Source organism: Ostrea edulis, chromosome 6 (genome assembly GCF_947568905.1).
Source record: "Ostrea edulis chromosome 6, xbOstEdul1.1, whole genome shotgun sequence".
Taxonomy (NCBI): Eukaryota; Metazoa; Mollusca; class Bivalvia; order Ostreida; family Ostreidae; genus Ostrea; species Ostrea edulis.
In genome coordinates, this window is record NC_079169.1 from 61,630,095 (window position 1) to 61,650,180 (window position 20,086).

General features: G+C 35.1%; 2 protein-coding genes across 5 annotated transcripts in view; one reads left to right on the plus strand and one right to left on the minus strand.

Annotated features, from left to right (window-relative positions):
• Positions 1 to 17,542, minus strand: part of LOC125683436 (calmodulin-regulated spectrin-associated protein 1-B-like) — a 42,222-nt gene extending 24,680 nt beyond the window's left edge. For 3 of the 4 annotated variants that reach the window (XM_056140317.1, XM_048924575.2, XM_056140316.1), the window contains exons 1-10: positions 17,219 to 17,516; positions 14,122 to 14,217; positions 9,096 to 9,210; positions 8,884 to 8,993; positions 7,158 to 7,391; positions 6,404 to 6,548; positions 4,644 to 4,865; positions 3,949 to 4,149; positions 3,550 to 3,649; positions 217 to 3,340 (exon numbers count right to left, since the gene is read on the minus strand). In XM_056140317.1, coding sequence (XP_055996292.1) covers positions 217 to 3,340; positions 3,550 to 3,649; positions 3,949 to 4,149; positions 4,644 to 4,865; positions 6,404 to 6,548; positions 7,158 to 7,391; positions 8,884 to 8,993; positions 9,096 to 9,210; positions 14,122 to 14,217; positions 17,219 to 17,302 — 4,431 coding nt within the window. In that variant the 5' untranslated portion in view covers positions 17,303 to 17,516. Of the gene's footprint in view, positions 1 to 216; positions 3,341 to 3,549; positions 3,650 to 3,948; positions 4,150 to 4,643; positions 4,866 to 6,403; positions 6,549 to 7,157; positions 7,392 to 8,883; positions 8,994 to 9,095; positions 9,211 to 14,121; positions 14,218 to 17,218 lie in introns of all 4 variants that reach the window. The other variant, XM_056140315.1, reaches the window with a different exon arrangement.
• A 296-nt stretch (positions 17,543 to 17,838) lies between these two features.
• Positions 17,839 to 19,777, plus strand: LOC125648240 (cartilage acidic protein 1-like). The gene has a single exon (XM_048875211.2). It carries the CDS (start codon positions 17,839 to 17,841, stop codon positions 19,402 to 19,404), a length of 1,566 nt encoding a protein of 521 aa, XP_048731168.2. The 3' UTR covers positions 19,405 to 19,777.
• Positions 19,778 to 20,086: the final 309 nt, after the last annotated feature.

Genomic DNA, 20,086 nt, shown 5'->3' on the forward strand with positions numbered 1-20,086 from the left:
ACAAAACTACAAAGAAATATTCAAAGCAAAACCTGTATATATCAAAATTAATTGACGTGGATTTCTCGAAAAAATCTCAAACTTAAGTTTGAGTTTTCCTTTACTTGAGCAGTCAAAATTTGAGTAAAATCTCAGATTTTAGTCCCAAGTTTTGACTTAGTTTATTTCGAGAAATCCAGGTCATGAAAATTAAATCCTGAACTCTGAAATGCTGACCTTTGTGAGGTTTTCCTGCTTTCCCCCTATCACAAACCCAATGCCAGATGAATCTTGTTGAGAAGTGTTGTGCTGCTGAGAATTCACAGAAGTATTCCCCTCTGTACCTGACATATCAAGGACATTCAGTTGACTAGACTGATTCTGTGGAGATGAATGTTGTGTTTGGTTTTGTAGACTAGCTGGTTCAGGAGTTACTGCCCTTTGAATTTTAGCACTTGAAAATTTGGGTTTAACTTTAGGAGAATTCGGAGAATTTTCTCCAAATGACACAAAAAATCCATTCTGCTCACCAGAAATATCACTTTGTAGATCACTTTTGTTCTGGGACGAGTCATGCATGCTTGTGTTTGCCAGACTAGGTGTTTCCTCTTTACTGAGACCACCATCACGGAAAGCACTAGAAGTAGCAGGCTTTTCAGCCTGAGATACAGACGGCATGGATGGGATGACATTACTGTCTAAATTTGGATGAAATACTTGAGCTCCTGTGTGATTAGGGGCATTCATAAATGAGACAGGGGGGTGAGCTGGTACAGTGGATGTGATGTGAGAGTGGGGAGGGAATTGTTGGGGAGACAAATGGTAAATTCCATGCATCCCATACTGACTATGAGGTGATACCAAATTGGGATTTACAGCATATGGTGGGGATTGTTGGTAGGCCTGGGGAGGTGTAGGGGGAAACTGAGGTTGTGGGAATGGAGTGGTGCCATGAGTGTGGAAACCACTGTATGGCACCTGTGTATGTGGTATAGGAGTGAACTGACTCGGCCCATTGTATGGTGCAGGGTGGGGCAGGACTTGTGGCTGGAATGGTTGTGTAACAGGCATCTGGGGTGGAAGTCCTTGTGGGTACTGAGCTACACCTCCTCCCATTACAACCCTCTCTGGTGTAGGGAGACTGGGATCAATATGTCCTGCATATCCACCTGGACAACAGACCACTGGCGTCCCATGCTGAATTCTCTCTGGCGTGTTCATGTCCATGTGCTTTGAAGAGGCGAGATCTGGAGTTTGGAATGGTTTTCCCTGCGGCTTCTTCTGTGGAGTGTCCATTATATATCTAGATTTGGTAGCTGATGATGAAGCTGCTATTGAAGTAACTACTGGACTCCCATTAAACTGTTCCTGTTCTAGAGACATCCTCAAAATCTCTCCTTTTAAATCATTCAAATCATGATCCAGTTTCTCTAATTTCTGACTGTATACAGATGGGTTGTCCAATTCTGAAGCTTCTGTTGTTTCCTTATCTGAGATATCGATCTTTTGTGCTTCAGAAACTTGTTTTGGAGGTAGTGTTTCAGAAATTTGTTGTTTTGGAGGCAGTGTTTCTTTATTTTCTGGTGCAGCTGAATTAACACCTCCTCCTTTCTGAGGAGGACTACTCCCTCTTTTACTCACTATCTCATTTGTTTCTAATTGTGGAATTCTCTCATCCTTGTCTTCTTGAAACCACTTTTTCCTTACATTTTCAATTGTTTGCTGTATCCCTTCTCTTGAGAATGCTCGGTTGCCTTGAGGTGTTACAGAAGTTTTCCCATCGGTTAGTGATGCAGGACGACCTTTGTCTGACATTGAACATGCGGCTTCTTCACTACCTGGTAAGGAGGCTTCACTTCCATGTGAACTGTGCCCATCTGACATCTCCTCTTCCTCCATAGGCTTGGTGACAACATGAAGAAAAGCTGTTTTACCCAATCTCTGTCTTTGCTTTTGTTGTTGAACTTCAATTCTGGTCTTCTTTCTTTCTATTTGTTTTCTTTTTTCCTCTAACTTAAGTCTAATTTCAGTAAGTTCCGACAACACAGGGCGGTTTGTATCACTGTTTTCTGACGAATCACTTGTTTGATCTGGAGATTTTAATGTGCTGGTTTGCTGCCACGTTGTCCTACTAGGTGAAGGCGAGTCTTGGTTGTTTCTGCTGATGATCTGGGTAGATGAACTCTGCATAGCTTTATTATTCACTTCATGACCATGCTGCATGTACACCATTCCAGAATTGTCAACATTACCTTGTACATTTTTCATTCTTTTAATTTCAGCAAAATTAGTGGTTAAATTCTTGGAGGGTTCTTTTTTCGGTGAGACTGTGGTCTTACTTCTCACAATCATTTTCGGCTTTTGAAACACAGTATTATCTTTGGATTCGAATTTTGTGAATGACTTTGGGGGTGACTGTTCTCTGATCTTGTCTTTGTTTTCACTGCCTTTCTGGTCATAGTGAATTTTGTGTGACTCATGGTCAGAATTGTCTGCAGAGCTTCTACTGCTAGCCACACTTCCCTCTCTTGAGCCCCTACTCCTCCAAGACTGGTCCCCACTGTCACTTACCACAGGGATACCAGCTGCCCTGGCTGATTCTGGAGTGGCCCCATTTGACACAGTGTAGCTCAGTTTGACTGATTCAGCAGTATCACCATAAACCCGTGCTGTAGATAATGCACTCCGTGGAGATTCCATGACTTGAGATAAATCTGCATTGACCGTGAATGCAGTGTATCTTGGTTGTTTCGGCACATCCTGGTCTGAGAGCTGGTCTTCAGGAAGGGGAGTCACAGGAACGGAGCTACTGCTGTCACTACGTTCACTTAACACACTTGAAGATCCTGGATCCACCTCAATGGTTTTCATAGATTTACTTGATAATGAATGTTCTCCTCTCTCCTGCTCTTTGCTATGGTTATTTATTGCTTCTTTACAAGGCTTCAATTTTGCAGGTAACAATGGTTCATAGTGTTCACTTTTACCTTGTCTATTGCCTTTGTGGTCGATTTGAGCACTGAATTCGTTCAGCAAGTCTTCATGTGTTGGTGGTTTTTCCAACATGCTATTATCACTTTCTGGTCTCAATTCTTCTCCCTGATGAAGTGTTCTATTTGTTAAAGTTCCAGATGTTACACTTTGTATTTCCATATAATCCGGATGATTTTGATCACGTAAATTTGAAGCCAAATTCCTAGTCTCCTTCATGGATGGAAGTGTAGGAGGGGGTGTGTCACTTAAATCAAAATCAAGACTTCCCAGCTGATCGTCAGTAAAACTTTCCATTAACTCTGAGTCTATACTAACATTAGCCAGTAAATTGTTTTCTCCACTTAGTTTTGTCACTCTGCTATCTAACCTGCACAGAAGAACATAAAATGAATTTGATGTCTAGTATATACATGTAATTATATATGACATTGTAATTTCATCACCATAAATCAATCTAAAGGTGGATTTCACATGTACTATCCTTTGACTTTTAGAAGAAGATATTGATATACATTATTAAGTTGGATCTATGAAACAAACAACTGCATAAAGTAAGGCAAGGAACAGATATCTCACTGTTGGTTGTCCTCCTGCCATGCAAGTACTGATTGGTGTAAAGCATTCCTGTCTTTGCCAAGCACTGCAGATTTTGGTCTCGGTTGTCCAGTACCATGTCCTACAATTCACATGTGTATAGTGTAAGCAGAAAAATTCTTAATATGAATAACAACACGATAACAAATTCTCTGTGTGAATTCATAGGCACAAATGTGTGTAAAAATAAATAACTTAAAGTTATCATTTTAAATATTCATTTTGTTTATTAGAAAATGACCCCAGATTCTTGTCTTATGAAAAAATACAAATACATGTATTTTAGTTCTTACTTCAAACAAATGACCACAGATTTTATCATATAGTACATGTATTTTAATTCTTACATGACAACAAATGACCACAGACTCTTATACAAACCTTGATGACTGACATCAGACTCAGGTGCAGACTGTCGTTTGTACAGAAGAGGCTGTCTGGGGGGCATCTGTGCTGTACTACGTGGAACCCCAGCATCATCCAGAGATGTCTTGTGAAAGCTCTGTTTCGTGACATTGCTGATGGGGGGAAGGTTGGGAATGGCATTACTGGTCAGTTTCTTGGCAGTGGTGGGACGGGAACCTGCTGACCGTGAGTAGCATGTATAGATCTTCTACAGTAGTGACAGTGAACATAACAATAATTCCACGTGAAATAAGAAACTATATATTGTAGATACCCGTATACATGTAGTAATTACTGTAAACCAGCTTTTTTTCGAGAGGAAGAAATTTCCGCTAGAATAGTGAGAATCTATTCATCATGAATATTTCTCGCCGCAAACCAATCCATTAATGTCTCTTGAATTTCTTAAAGGTAATCTAAGTTGTGAAAAATAGTCACCATGAACCAGTTCATTGCTTGTAAATTGCGAAATAATGTTGTCACGAATAAAAGTTGGTTTACAGTAATCAATACATGCATATCATTTAACATACCCCTTGAATAAGAACTATCAAACTTATTTTGTTGTGTGGTTAACTTAGAAAATACATCCAAAGGACACACATTATTTGTTTATTCTTTCTTCTTAAGATGCTAGTAAATAAAGAAGACACGTGACATACAGAACTGACCTGGTTCACAATGGACACAGTCCAGTTTCTGAACTTCAAACCAGTAGAAGAGGTCTGCCAGAAACACCTGCACATTCTGCTGGAGATTGGTGTGCATGTACAGGAAGTCTTCATACATCAGATGAAATGCCTTGCCTGGTATGTTATCATCACAGAATTCTTTCACCAGTCGTAAGTTATACAGAGAGTCGGCAATGCCAACATTAGACTTCAGACATATATCTAAAAACAGAGTACTTAATCAGTACACACAACACAGTATAGAAAGAAAAGAAGGAAAAACTATATATACACTGTACGTGTATGCCTTTTATGTTAAATGATGCACTATAACTTTCATCAATTCATCATTTAGGAGAGGGCATTCTAAGTTTTAAGAACTTATGCTCAATCCTTTTGTTATAACATCTAGACAATAAAATATGTAAATCAAATCATCAATTCATCTTTTCCATTTTTTTGTTTTTTGATTATGGAATTCCCACTTAAGCATTACATGTAAATGTATTTGATAAGCAAATTTATTTAATTGCAGATACAAATGCTTAAGAAGTTAATTCAAGCATGAGTTAAATACTGTATGCGTTCCATGCATTCATTCTGGGAGCCATCTTCACAAGGTCTATGATTTACATACACTCTTTATAAACATAGCTACTTAAAAATTGGGTTTGGCATTTCGTTTTAATGTGTAGAGCCATTCAGCGAGTGATTTCGTTATTGTCCACATGAGGGCGAGTAAGTAAATAATCATTTGGATGAAAGCTTTCTATATGAGAAAAAAGATCACAAGAGAAATGTGCAATTAAACAAATATTGGTTTGTGATTTTCGTAAAACTTTTCCCTTTTCCAAAGCTTTTAAAGTTTTGCATTATGACTTACTGCTGCATGAAAAGATGAAGATAATGAACAGTGATCAATCTCATAACTCCTATAAGCAATACAAAATAGACAGTTGGACAAACACGGACCCCTGGACACACCAGAGGTGGGAGAATGTGCCTAGGAGGAGTAAGCATCCCCTGTCGACCGATCCCACCCACTGTGAGCCAGAGGAGTACTCTGTAGTTAAAATCAGTGTGTAAAGAATGTCCTAACAATTGGTATGAAAAACGTCAGACAGCATTTGCAAAACATTACTGTTTATCACCATGAGTTAATAACAAACTGTAACATGCATACACCTCATATAAAGATATGATGAATTCTGCAAATTATTACATAGCCATTGCCTTACTTGTTTACTTTATAATCCCCAAACCACATTCTGAATGATCAATTTGGTTGGATGGTTCAGTTTCTTAAAACTGCGTAAATACACATGTTTGTCAAGGGTTTGTATGTGAAGCACACTCTTTGCAGTGTGAAGATGTCATGGGGCAGGTCTTTCAAATAATTTGCAAATTTACTCATAAATCATTCTTTGAATTATCAAAAAGACAAAGACATCAGCTGTGTTACAATGCATAAAATTCATAATGAATTTCAGCAAAAAATTAGCTGCAGTAAATAAATCCATTAAATAAAAGATTTGAAAATATGCCTGCACACAAGTTATGATTTATATCTATAAATAAAGTATACCATACAATGCCTGACCTTATCATAAGTTGACTATTAAGAGCAGAGTATTCATAACCACTACATGAAACTCTGTGGAAAGTGCAACATTATGACAGAAATGACTGATTAAGTTATGATAATGTAAATTTTTAACTTTATCTCTGGAAAAGAAGGCATCTATCTAAACAGCACTGACCTTGTCGACTGAGAGTAGACGGGCAGTAGTAGCTGATCAGAACAGCCAAGGAACAGCCGTCTCCTATGTCCTGGGAAATGTCTTCTATAAGCGGGATATTTATAGATTCCCTCATGCTCATTCCAGATTTACTTACAATTCTCACCTGCAGTGATAGATTGATTGATTGAATATTGTTTAACGTCCCTCTCGAGAATATTTCACTCATATGGAGACATCACCATTGCCGGTGAAGGGCTGCAAAATTTTGGCCTATGCTCGACCCTTACAGCCTTTGAGCAGGGAGGGATCTTTATCGTGCTACACCTTCTGTGACACGGGACCTCGGTTTTTGTGGTCTCATCCGAAGGACCGCCCCATTTAGTCGCCTTCTACGACAAGCAAGGGGTACTGAGGACCTATTCTAGCCGTAAGCGCGAGCATACGCTGAAATTTTGCAGCCCTTCACTGGCTAGTCATAAAGCAATGGTTATAAACGATATAAAACTACCCCAATCCACTTTTTTGCTGATTAATTTATTTATCTTGAGATTTACTTTTCGGCATGACATTACTGCTTCAGTCTTAGAAATAAATCAAGACTTAAAATTGCCATCCTCATCTTCATATAGCCAAGTTAATTAAATCTTTTGTACGTAGCAGTGACTGACATAAGGAAACTAGCATTCAGTCTCTCTAAAAACATGCCCCAATTACAAATGAAGAATTACATAATCAAGAATTGTATGACCAATGATAGCAGAAGCATAAATACCTTCTGACTTGTCTCCCCTTCTAAAACCTGGTTGTCTTCCTTGTTAACACTAAGTTGTACGGCTACACATACTTTGTTGATCCAGAACAAGAGGGCATCTTCCACGCTGGATGGCAGTTCACTGGAAGCATTAAATGTGGCAAACCTCCTTACCGTCTGCACTACCCTCTCAATGGTGACTGTTTGTCTGACATAGGCCAACATCAGAGCATCTATCAGGGCTATGTGTGAACCCTTAACACAGAGAAAAGGAAATGCATCGAAGGAATATTCTAACATGTTGATCTTAAGATTCAAAAACTGTAATTTACTTTGCAAAACTATATAATCTTAAGTGAAAACCATTTAGTTCAGTAGTAAAACTAATGTAATACAAGAGTCCCATGGGTCACATCGCTCACATCGCTCACCTGAGCAGCAGTTCCTAGCAATAAATAAGCTTGAGCAAAACTATCATTATACAAGTATCTTGGTTCAGAATTTTTTTCAAAGGTCATTACTAAAAATTCATTAATTATGAAACTTAATTATTAAACTTGACTACAAATTCATCAATTATCATATGCCCTTGTGGCCTTTCATATCAACAAATTTCATCTAAGGAAACTTTGTGCCAAATTTGCTTCTCTATACATTTGCATGTAAGACTTCGATCCCCTAACGTGGCCCCTTCCTTACCCCAGGGTCATGAATTTTACAAAGTTGAATTTCGTGTAAATTTCAGCTTTTCTAGCCCAATGGTTCTTGAGAAGAAGATATTTAAATGACCCCACCATATTTTTACATTTTTGTGATTATTTCCCCTTTGAAGAAAACATTTGAACAAACTTGAATCCCCTTCACCCAAGGATTTTTTGTGCCAAGTTTGGTTAAAATTGGCCCAATAGTTCTGGAGAAGAAGATGAAAATGTGAAAAGTTTACGATGACTACAAACAATGGACATATTTTGATCAGAAAAGCTCACTTGAGCCTTTGGCTCAGGTGAGCTAAAAATCAAAGCAAGGTTTATGAATATGCAAAACCTACACTACAAAATTGATTCATGAGTTACATGTATTACAGTATATGATATGCCTTCCTTGTTTTCATTCTACAGAATATTCATGGTACACATGTCCTTTTGGGACTGGAAAAGTAAGATATCTACCAAAATAGGCTTACATTTTGTAAGCATGTGATTTTTTACATTTGTTCCGTGCTTTAACAAAATGCAATTGAAAGTAAATGGAAAAGAGCATGTATTCTATAACCAGGGAATAAATATTTAGCACGCAACTATTGGTTTGTATTCATTTTACCCTGTATTATCAAAATTTTAGAGACATGTTTTTAATTCATCTTATGATTATATATATATGTCCGTAAATTCTTTAATTACAGACTATCATTCTGATTCCAGGCCAAAAAACTTGTGTGAAAGTACTCTTTATTTCTTTTTTATAGTATGTGTTTTAATAATAGTTGTCTGTAAATAAATAAATAAATGTTTATTTGGTATGTATATACATACAAACATACATACATAAATACCAAGGAAAACCCATGAAAGCTCGAAAGCTTATTTCCATTGGGGTTCTTTGATGCACAGATGATTGCACTAGGGTATCATTTATGTACATAAATTATTGTAAAATTATCTCTATACCATGTAGTTATTGGTTTATGAAAATAAAGAACACTAATTGCAGATGCTCAACTATAATATGCACAGTAATTAATACATACCACATCAAAGGGAGCTGATTTAATTAGCACAGACTCTGTGACAGCTTTATCACTTTCATCAACTACATAAATTCCTTTTCTGGACAGCACTTGTATTATACTTGAATGACCTGTTAAACAATAATTTCAGATTGATATATATATATATATTTATCAACACTCAAACATTTTTTTAAGGAAATTTCCATAGATGTGTGACTAGATGTACTTACCCGACGTCCCTTGCCATTGCAAAGATGAGTCACCAAACATATTGTTGCAGGCTTGACAGTAAATTTCACTGGAAACCATCAGGTTTAACAACTGTGGCTTAATGTGCAACACACCCTATAAATGCAAAGTAAAATGATTTTTTAAAGGATATTTCTTTTGGCTGCATGACAGATATACTATTCTAACTTTGCAACGAAACCATAAAATGAACAGTCAAAAAAGAAATTTTATTTGTTTTCGCATGTATGCATAAAGGTATATACTTAAAGTAATTCCACCCTCCTGTGATGTCATCAGAGTTTGCAAAATCAATGATTTATTTAGATTTATGTATGATAGGAACATAAATTTTGTTGGAGTCTTTTCCTATAGTGATTGTAAAAAATCTTGTTAAAAATAAGCTATTTCAAAAGTCTAAGTTATAGATGAATAATCAATGATACCTTTCAAAATATTAAATCCAAGGGCAATAACTCTATTTATATTGATTTCTTTATCAAGTCTATTATGCGATGATTTCCTTTATTTTTTATAGACATTTTGTATATTTTTGTGAAGATACTGTTTCATGAAATTGTTATGAATGCTACTATATCGTCATAACCAGTGCATATGGAATTTTAATAACGCTGTTTAAGGAAAATTGCAATTTTCTGACGGTGATATATGATTCTGTTTATGTACGTCTCACATCTTAAGAGACATTCTCTGTAAGCATCAAAATTTTTATTATAGGGGTGGAAAGGTACCCTCACCGATTTTGCTGAAATTTGGCATATAGTGATTATTTGATACCCTCTCATAGAATTTGGTACCAAAATTCAAAATTAAGGTACCGTTGCCATGGTAACAAGGACACTGTGAAAACAGCTCCCAAGATGCTTAAAAATGCTCGATTTTGGCCTGTTTTTGATTAAACATAAACAAATTAATTTTACTGATGTACAAATTTCTCTATTTCTTGCTTAAAGATTAGGTTCAGCATAATGAATTCTTAATAAAACATCAATAAATCAATATTGGATTACCTATTGTTCCTGAGGTTGAAAAATCAATATTTTAGCATTTTGACTAATTTTGAAAAAAATCATTTTAAACCCATTTTATGATAACATTTACAAGAAAACACAACAACACACATCAATGAAAGTTATATATGATTTAATTCATCCCATTATGTGTAAAATATTAGAAAACGACCAATGTCTTATTTTGCTAAATAAAATTATATAGCTTGAAAAATTGGTTGCTATGGTAATATGAAAAATCTCATAATATGAATATATGAGTAAAATTTTAATAATTTATCAATATAATATCCTTAATCTATTAAATTTGACATAAACAATGATAAATATAAATTCTCATGTTATGAAATATTTCAGTTGCCATAGCAACCATATTTCAGTATTTTAATACAAGGTTTTAATAAGTAATCTAGTATGCTAATTTGTATCAGAAAGCATTACAGGTCTGCTTATTACCATGTGATAGTGTAAACTCATTGTCATATTATATTTGAACATATAAATTGATGTAAAAGTCTACTTAAATTAGCCATATAAATGATTAATTCTTTTGTTACCATAGCAACCATTATAAGATACATGTATATGGTTCCTTAAGTTTTGAAGAAAAGTGCTGACTATAAAACTGATTTGTGTCAGGAAGCAGAAACGTGTGTGCCTATTATTAAGTGAAAGTGTTCTGTCATAATCTTAATAATTGTTATAAAGTACAAATTTCATAATTTCCATGGATTAGTCATAAGTTGGATTAGTTGGTGCAGCAAACATTTAAAAAAATCTTCAAGTCAAAAGGCATTGGTAGAAGATCATTACATTTAAAATGAAAATGAAATTTTTTTTTAATGTGTTTGAATTACTTTGTATTGAATAGAATTTTTACTTTTCACAAGATAAAATTACATATTTATCTCTAGATATTTCCTGTAAAAGCATTATATTACTCTGTTTAATCATTTGAATTTAATTATTAAAAAGGGGAAAATATGAAGAAAAATGTGTAGCTATGGAAACATCAACCATAATCATTGAAAACAATTTAATGTACATGTACTTCAGTAGATTTATTCTAAAATATCATAACTTCATCTTTGTATTCATAGGCTGGTTAAAATATACTAATTAAGAAGGAATTCAATTTGTAGTTTAGTTGCTATAGAAACCTACTTCCATGGAAACATTATGTTGGCGATTTAGATTTCTTTTCATTTACATTTTAAACTACAAGTAGTTTACCTACTTATACTCATTTGAGTCAGTTTTGACCAGAGATAGCTAGTCCAAAAGTCCTGTTATGAAAATGTTGGTAATCTGACTGTTTTGTCTCCATGGAAACATTAAATAGGAACTGTAGCAGCTACAGGTAACTGTAGTATATTAATGATTGGGTATGCATTCTTTTCCCCAACATTTTCTTGACACTGATTTTTATCAGCTACCCACATACATATGTACTAACGATTTCTAAATTGTTTTGTGTGTCAACTAAAGCTGCAAGGTACCAGAAAGATGATTTTACTTAGGTCATAATCTTTTTACACCAGTACACCACCCTTTCATTTCATTTCTTTATTTCTCGATTAATCCAACTTTAGTGGGGAAAAAACAACTGAATATGGATGGCCTTTTGGCTTGTGTCAGTACTTTCTCCATAAGTACATAAGTGCACTTTTCTAATTACTTTGTTGCAAATAATTTCATTCATTTCCATGAATACCAGATTCTGTGATGATGGCATTAAAAAAGATTTCAATGCAAAATCAATGCCCATTAAAATTCCCAAAACATCCATTGTTTATAACAACACAATTTACAAGGGTGGGGGATTGTTACTGTTAAAAAAAGGTTTTGGTTTTGTATCAAAATTATAATATGGGTTTATGTGTCATACATGTAGATGAATGACTTATAAGATGCATGCATTACAAAAAATACTGCCCAACTTCCAATTCGGGGTGGGGGGTGGGGTATTATTTTGTTTTTAAAAGCAAATTTTGTGTCCATCTTGGTTATATTAAGAATATGAATTTAAAGTTGTCCTGTTTCTGTCAGACTTATCCTGATTGCTTTCTATTAGATTAAAATTGTACATTTTAAATTGCAGTCTGTGAAGCTCTCAGTCAGTCCAAAAAATAAATTAAACAATCTTCAATCATATGTTCAAGCTTTATCTAAAAATGAGTTTGTAAACAATGACTAACACACTATATTTGTTTTTGCATATACAATGTATATCAGTATTTTTCTGTAAACTATGGACATGTACAGTTGCATTGTTCAGTTGAGTACAGTTCCTTCCATGAAAGGGGATGAGAAATTCAAAAACAGATTGTTAGATATTCTCCAACAGTTTCAGCCTCTGTGATTTTCTCAGTGGACACATTCCAGTTGAACAATCTTTAAACAAGTTCCAGCCATGTTGGATCCACTTAAATTTTAATGACCCACAACTGTGTTGTCATAATGATGATACCAAGTCTTATACATTCCTCACAGAAAATATTTCTGTCTTAATTTCATTTAGAACATCCAATCTTGAATCTGCACCCCTGACTGTCAGAGCTACAAATGTATATTAACAATAATAAATATTTCTTGCTGATTGATAAGTTTTAATAACATCAAATGAGCAATTGCAAACTTCAAAATGAAATTAAATTGACAGATTTATGAATATTTACAAACGTTAAAGTTAATGTGATAAATCTTATTCACAAACACCTATCGGCACAGGCATTTCCATATACAAGATTTTGCTTGAAGTTTATATTCAACGGTGAATTGCATATGGAATTGGATAAATCTATATATATAATATATTTGTTTACTGTCTAGTTATTTTACAAACTGAGGCAAAATGAATGATAGTAAAGTACTTACGGATCTGAATTGTTATGACAACAGCATTGGACACATTCAATGCCACCTGTGCGTTTCTTTTTCGGCCAATCTTCTCAGAAGTTTTTGCATACAAGTTCTCCCTGTTGTAATCACGATCGCAGCGTAAATCCACTGATACATCATCATTGAAAGCTACCCATCGAGAGCATAACGGCCTCCGACAAACACTTAAGTATCAAATGTAAAATTCTAGTTGATTTAAAGACTTAAACCAGCTCAAAATATCCAAATCACCGCTCACAAATTTCTACTTTCACTTCAGAAAAGGGACGTAACTTGTCTTGATCATGAAAATACTTGGAATACGCATTGCAGTCAAGAGTCGAGGTGATCTAGATTTCGGAAAAACTCGCCTATTTTCGCAATAGTGCAAATTTTAAAATCAATTTATTTTCTTAAATGAAATATGACATCTCTAATTTTTTGATATGTTATTCTAGTGGATACGATACACATTTATCAATGTAAGAACAATCCTCCAGTGGTTGTGTTTCTGCACAAAATTGAAACAATTTTCTCTCATTTTCAGTGGGATTTTGGGGTATTTGAGGGCATATATTTCATGTTAAGGTGTTGCAGCAAATTAATTTATTTTTTAAAATTTACACACAACATATCTTAATTAAATAGCAATGGAAATTAAATGAAAAATGAATATACACATTTTTATAAAGAAAAATTCAATATTTACTGAGGGGCACGTCTTTGCACAAAATTGGATGTCTTGTTGCCATGGAAACACGAGACAAAGCCCATTTTTAAAGGTGTCATGATTAAAGGACTGAAGTATGTATACTTTGTGTAAAATTTCGTCAAAATCCGTGTCGGTCGTTTTCCACATGTTTTGATGCTTACAGAGAATGGCTCTTAAAAAGTGTGATGACCTATGTATTTTATTTGATAATTTGTTAGTTTTAACTCTAATGAATGGAAATAAATACACATTTTAAACTTGGATCAGATAAAACTGCGAGTATGGCGTTACCTTAAGTAACAAAGGCCTGGATGTTTTATCTACACCCGTGACACTGCCATGAAATGACACCTACATTTCTATTTACTAATCATTAACATGATTAAAGCCTTCAGCAATACTTACATCCTGAGTCTCATAGAAGGGGTCTCTGAGTTCTCTTGGTACTTGATCTCTATAAGCCTTGTCAAGAATCCAGGACACTGAGCACTGAAGCTTAGCCTGTAAATCATATTTTGAAAACATAATGTTGAAAAATTAATAATCGGACAATTACCCTACTGGAACATAACTACACCCTGGTACAAATACATTAAATTCACAGAAATGCACTTTTTGACAATCTTCTATAACCAGTTGGATACTTTGGTTCCCAGCAAAATCGTCCGGATAAATGAAGCGTCCAGATAATTGAATCGCATATTTTCTAGCTTTGCATAAGTAACCAATATATGCCTACTTTATTGATGCATAGTGAATTAAACTCATTCTATCATTGGATTTAACCATTTGCATTAGTAAATAAATTATGATAATGTTAACACTTACATGTATTTCAAAGCACTAAGATTTAATGTACATGTTCAGTGTATTTGCCTGTGCTTACATTGTACATACATATGATATCTACAAATAAATATACAAAACTGTGTACCGTATGCACTAAAACAAATAATGAAGCACTTTATGTAACTATAAGTAAATAAATCATTAGTAACTAACATAATCATTTATACTTTAAACATTTCATCACACTTTTACTTTTTAAAGAGGCCGGTAATTTCCATCTGTCACGATTCACGGGTTCGGCGGTCTGTTAAAACAATCTTCATCGTCCAAAGTTGATATAAGAATTTCGTGATTATCATGTCAGTTGACAACATTCTTTAACCGAAATTCAATCTGCCAGAGTTTATATTTCTTATTCTATAATTATCCAAGACAATATCGGGAGAACAAAATCATTTAAGCTCGTAATATCAAGACCTACTACTGTTTTGATCTAGTCACGCGCACCTGTTGTTTTCATGATGCGATAATAACGGAACAAAACTCGGTTGAAACTAACATTACAGGTACATACAGAATTTAATTGTCATTTTCCTTAAAATGGTTATTTTCTCACTTTTACCCAGAGCTTAAAAATTCGAAAGCAATAAAGCTCTACAACATCGTAACAAGAATCAATTGTACACAGGTACATTCTACATGCGTGACATTCTAAACGTTAAAAACTTATACTATATGTGCATGAACATACATGTATATTTCACGCCAATTAACAGTATAAGATCCAGAATCTAGAAGTATAATCTACACTCTTTAGATTTGAATAAGGCGATATCAATTTACAAATCGGTACAACTGATATGTGTAGCAGTTAAAAAATTATCATTACGGCATGATGTTTAATTTATTAATACTATTAGGGTATTAATCAAGACTATGAATTAATATGCTACAGATTTATTTACAAAATTCAACACTACATGCAATAAAGATCTTATGTGCGAAAATTGGCAATACAATGTCTCGATCGGCACGTGCTATCTAACGGACTTATCATCACACGCCACCTAATTGGAGGGAGGTGTTGACAGGGTACAGGTAATCGCTTCAATTAGACAGTTTGGCTTGTTTTCTTTATAATTTACGCCTTGTTAAAATTGTCCGACACAGACCTTCCCTATACAAAATTACCGTCCGGATTAACGGTACAATTTTCAATGCATTATAACGTTTTGTAGTAAAAAGTGACCGTCCGGATACGGAACGCGAATTTCCGGATTAATGATGCAAAATAACGTATAAAAATTCTGTTCCTTAGAAAAATCGTCCGGAAGGTGAAGCGTCCGGATTAATGGCGTCCGGATTACCGAGGCTCCACTGTAGTTATTTTACCGGTAGCGAATCAGTTTATTGTTATGTCATGCACTCAACCTACATGGTCGAAATTCCAAATGTTCTCAGTTGTTGTTTAATTTGTATTTCTATGCTTTTCAAATAAGTGGTACCAAAATATGAATGGTACAGGCACAGAAATTGCACACCATCACCACCAACCCCTTCTATTTTCGAATTCATTTTTCAGTATCAAATCAAGTGGCCTCTACTGTTGCTGACCAATAAATAAAAATCGACAGAATCAAAATTGTTGAAATATGCCTTTTAGAAAATTCTACATAAAGTATATTTATAAACCTTACTTGTTCATCTAGATGATTTTTTTTTTAACTAAACACAGTATGAAAAATTATGCATTTTATGATAAACTTTTCGTGATATGTTTTATTAAAATCTCAGAGACCCAATTTTCATGGAATATCTTTTCTTGTAATTTGTTTTGGTAGCATCTTTACTTCTGCCAGCTTTTCAGGTTTTTGGATCCCGTAAAATGACATTTTTCAAATTTTGAAAATTCATGATTCGAAATTAGGAAAACAACATGTGGTTAGTTTGGATGTTATAATTTCAATTAAAAGTTAATTATTGTAATATGTTAACTTGTTACATTTATCCTCAATGTTGATAACATACTCAATCTGGATCAACAACACACTGCAAATTTTGAGTTAGACGCATTTGTTTACACACTTTCATTTTCTATGACTTGTTCAAATCTGGATACTGTGGAAAATGATCATGCAGATGTTACAAAGACACTACACAGGGGTAGAATATTCATCCTTTTATTGTATTTACCTAGTAAGAAATTTTAAAACCCTTCGCTATGTTTTTCAAGAATATTTGAATAAAAAATTATTCAATACTGGCAAATATTCATTTCTGGTAAATGACTGTATATATATTATTTTATGACAAAAAACATTTATAAAGTTCTGTTCACTTATTAATCAGCATGTTAAATTAAACAATATCATAGGTAAAAAACATTACAGACTTGAACAACTCATAAAAACAATTATCAATATATATGAAGAACACAATGTTACATCTAAAATGATACAACACTGCTGTTAGCAGCTCATGAAAACACTGCAACTGTAAATGTTTTGCATTCCGTACTTTCATTTGTTAGTAACAGCGCTCACTGGAGCAAGTGATGCTCTATGTGTTATGTAGATGGCCTAATCCAGATATACATGTATATATCAAGCTGATTTACAACGACATCCAACAGTGCTGTGTTGGCAACATGCAATGTAAACATGTTTTTCACGAACTTGATTTGCAAAGACAACCAAGGCAATAACTACATTACCTTGTTGCTATCATACTCCTCCATCGGTATGATTTCGATGATGTCATTATCGACAGGAGGGGCACTTTCCATAGACTGATTCATATTTGATGATTTTATGATAACCTGTCTATGGAATATTTATTCGTTGCAACGTATGGGAGTCGGTTTTTAAAAATCATGGCGAATGGTCCACTTTCATAAAGCACTAGAAATACTTTAAGACGGTATAATGGCAACATATTATATTGTTACATCGTTGCTTAAACATGTAAACACAACTCCTGTCCCTATCTCTTCGAGCAATTTCTCATCTGAAATCCACGCATGCTTAGAGTGATTTCCGGTTTACACATTACTTAGTCAGTAAAACGTTTCATAATATCTGTCATTCCAAGCGTTTGCATGACCGCGAGATAAACAAACTTACACAACCGCACACGTGTTTACATAACATATTTTATAATCAAAGTATCCTGTCGGCAGGCTTTATATTGCACACACACTTTGCAAGTGGTCACATGTGTGTGGACGGGATGATAATGAATACGAAGATGAATAAATTCATAGTAATTCTGATAATTTACTTATTTGCACTGTTTATAGGCTGTATTAAGTCAGGTAAATTGCAAACAGATGGAATGTTTAAAAGAGCAAATTGGTTGAAAGACTTGCCAACTTCACAGCTAAACTACGGAGTAGCCGTGTCAGACGTAGACAATGATGGAACATTGGAATGGATCGTTGCAGGATTCAATGGTCCGAACTTTGTGCTTAAATACAATGCTACGACCAGACGTCTAGTTAATCTTGCTCAACAAGATCCCAGATTTGGCGCAATACGTGATGTTGGTGGTCAAGCAATTGGTGTGTGTGCATGTGATATCGACGGGGATGGACGCGAAGAAATATATTTTCTGAACACAAATAATGCATATGCTGGTCGTGCCGATTATGGAGATTCCTTGTTTAAATGGAGAAACGGTAGGTACGTGAACTTGTATTCCGACCCCATCAATTCAAGGATGGAAGCAAAAAGTTTTGCTGGAAGATCAGTGGCTTGCATCGACAGACTTGGCACTGGAAAATACTCTGTTGTCATTGCTACTTATTCTAGGGGAGGTGTCGGTAATTTTGCTTTGGTCGAAATGGATGAAAATCATCCCAACAACGATGCAAGATCGGGCAATATTGTTTTGAAAAATGTCGCAAATGTTGCAAAGATTAATAAAGGCACGGGTGGAAGAGGTCTTGTCGTTGGGCCTATTCTAGGGAATGGTGGGCGGTCTGACATCTTTTTTGGGAACGAAGGGAACCCTTGGATGGGAAATTCTGGAGACAATTTCTTATTCAAAAATCTTGGAAACGGATCATTTGAAGATGTTGCTGAAAATGCAGGAATTCAGGACAAATATAATAATGCTAGAGGTATAAGTTTGGGCGACTTTAACAGAGATGGATTAATGGACATTGCATACGGCAACTGGGAAGGTGAACATAAACTGTTTATGCAACATAAGTCAGTAGGTGGCTTGAGAAAATTTCGAAATGTAGCAACGAAACAATACGCTGTGCCAACAAAAATTCGTACAGTTATAACCGCAGATTTTGACAATAATGGGGACACAGAGATATTTATGAACAACATCTGTAGCCACCGCGATCCTAACGACAGAGAACCAAATAAATTATTCACTGTTGTACCAAATCCATCAAATAACAGTAATGACCCTGTCATCCGGAAAATGAGCATCGGCCAAGCTAAAGAGCCTCGGGGGTTCGGAACGGGGGCTGCAATCACAGATATGGACGGGGACGGTTTACTGGACCTTCTGGTGTCACATGGGGAGAGTAAAACACAGCCATTGCAGATATATAGAGTAAATCGCAAAGTGAGCAAAAACGACGCCGGTAGAAAAAATAACTGGGTAAGGGTGATTCCTCGCACTAAATACGGGGCGCCGGCTCGGGGTGCTCTCGTTAAATTGTCGACTAGGTCCGGTAAGGTTTACACGAGTGTTATTGATGGTGGATCAGGATACCTCTGCCAAATGGAACCGGTGGCTCACTTTGGAATTGGACAGGACAAACCAAAGAAACTTGAAGTTCTGTACCCCGACGGGGTTACTGTAACAGCTTCTCTGAAAAGGTCAGATAAAAATAAAGTTCATTTCGTTGACCATCCTAATAAAAGGCTTGTGGTCTAGGAAAATCATTATTTGCAAACATGCAGTGTATCTAAATCTTTCTCAGGGTCAGAATCTCAAAAATTAGATTTGGAAAATTAAATACGTGCATGCATTTGTTTTTGTACATAATGAGTAAAAAGATAAAATCAGCCTTACATATATATCGTCTTTCTTGTATCAGCACATTTTTAAATATTAGACATGCATTGTAATGAACATGTATATTGAAGTTTTATTGTGCACAGTGTTTGTTGCATTTGTTTTGTGTAATAGTTAATGCTAACTGTACCTGTACCACAGAGACTTCAGTGGGCGTGGTTCATATTCTTGTAATCTGTACAGCGTGTTATTTAGACATGCGTGTACATTATTATTGAATTTTAAAGTAAAGAAAGAACAAAATCCTATATTTGTCAAGTGTTGTTGATTTTTCTACACTGGTAAGAAAACCAGGATGTTAGATGATGAGCCGGACTTTCTAATTACAGCTTCATTGTGATGTATACTCATAAAAGAACCACCCCCCCCCCCCCCCTCTCTCCCTCTCCGACCAAACCTACTAGGTGAGGACGTCCTGACAATGTGTAGAAGAGAATACGCACACATATTATTCTAAAGGCAAAAAAGTACATATACATGTACTATTTTAGGTATAGCTATAAGGATACCTATAAAAGTTTATCTAATACTCTCTTTCGAA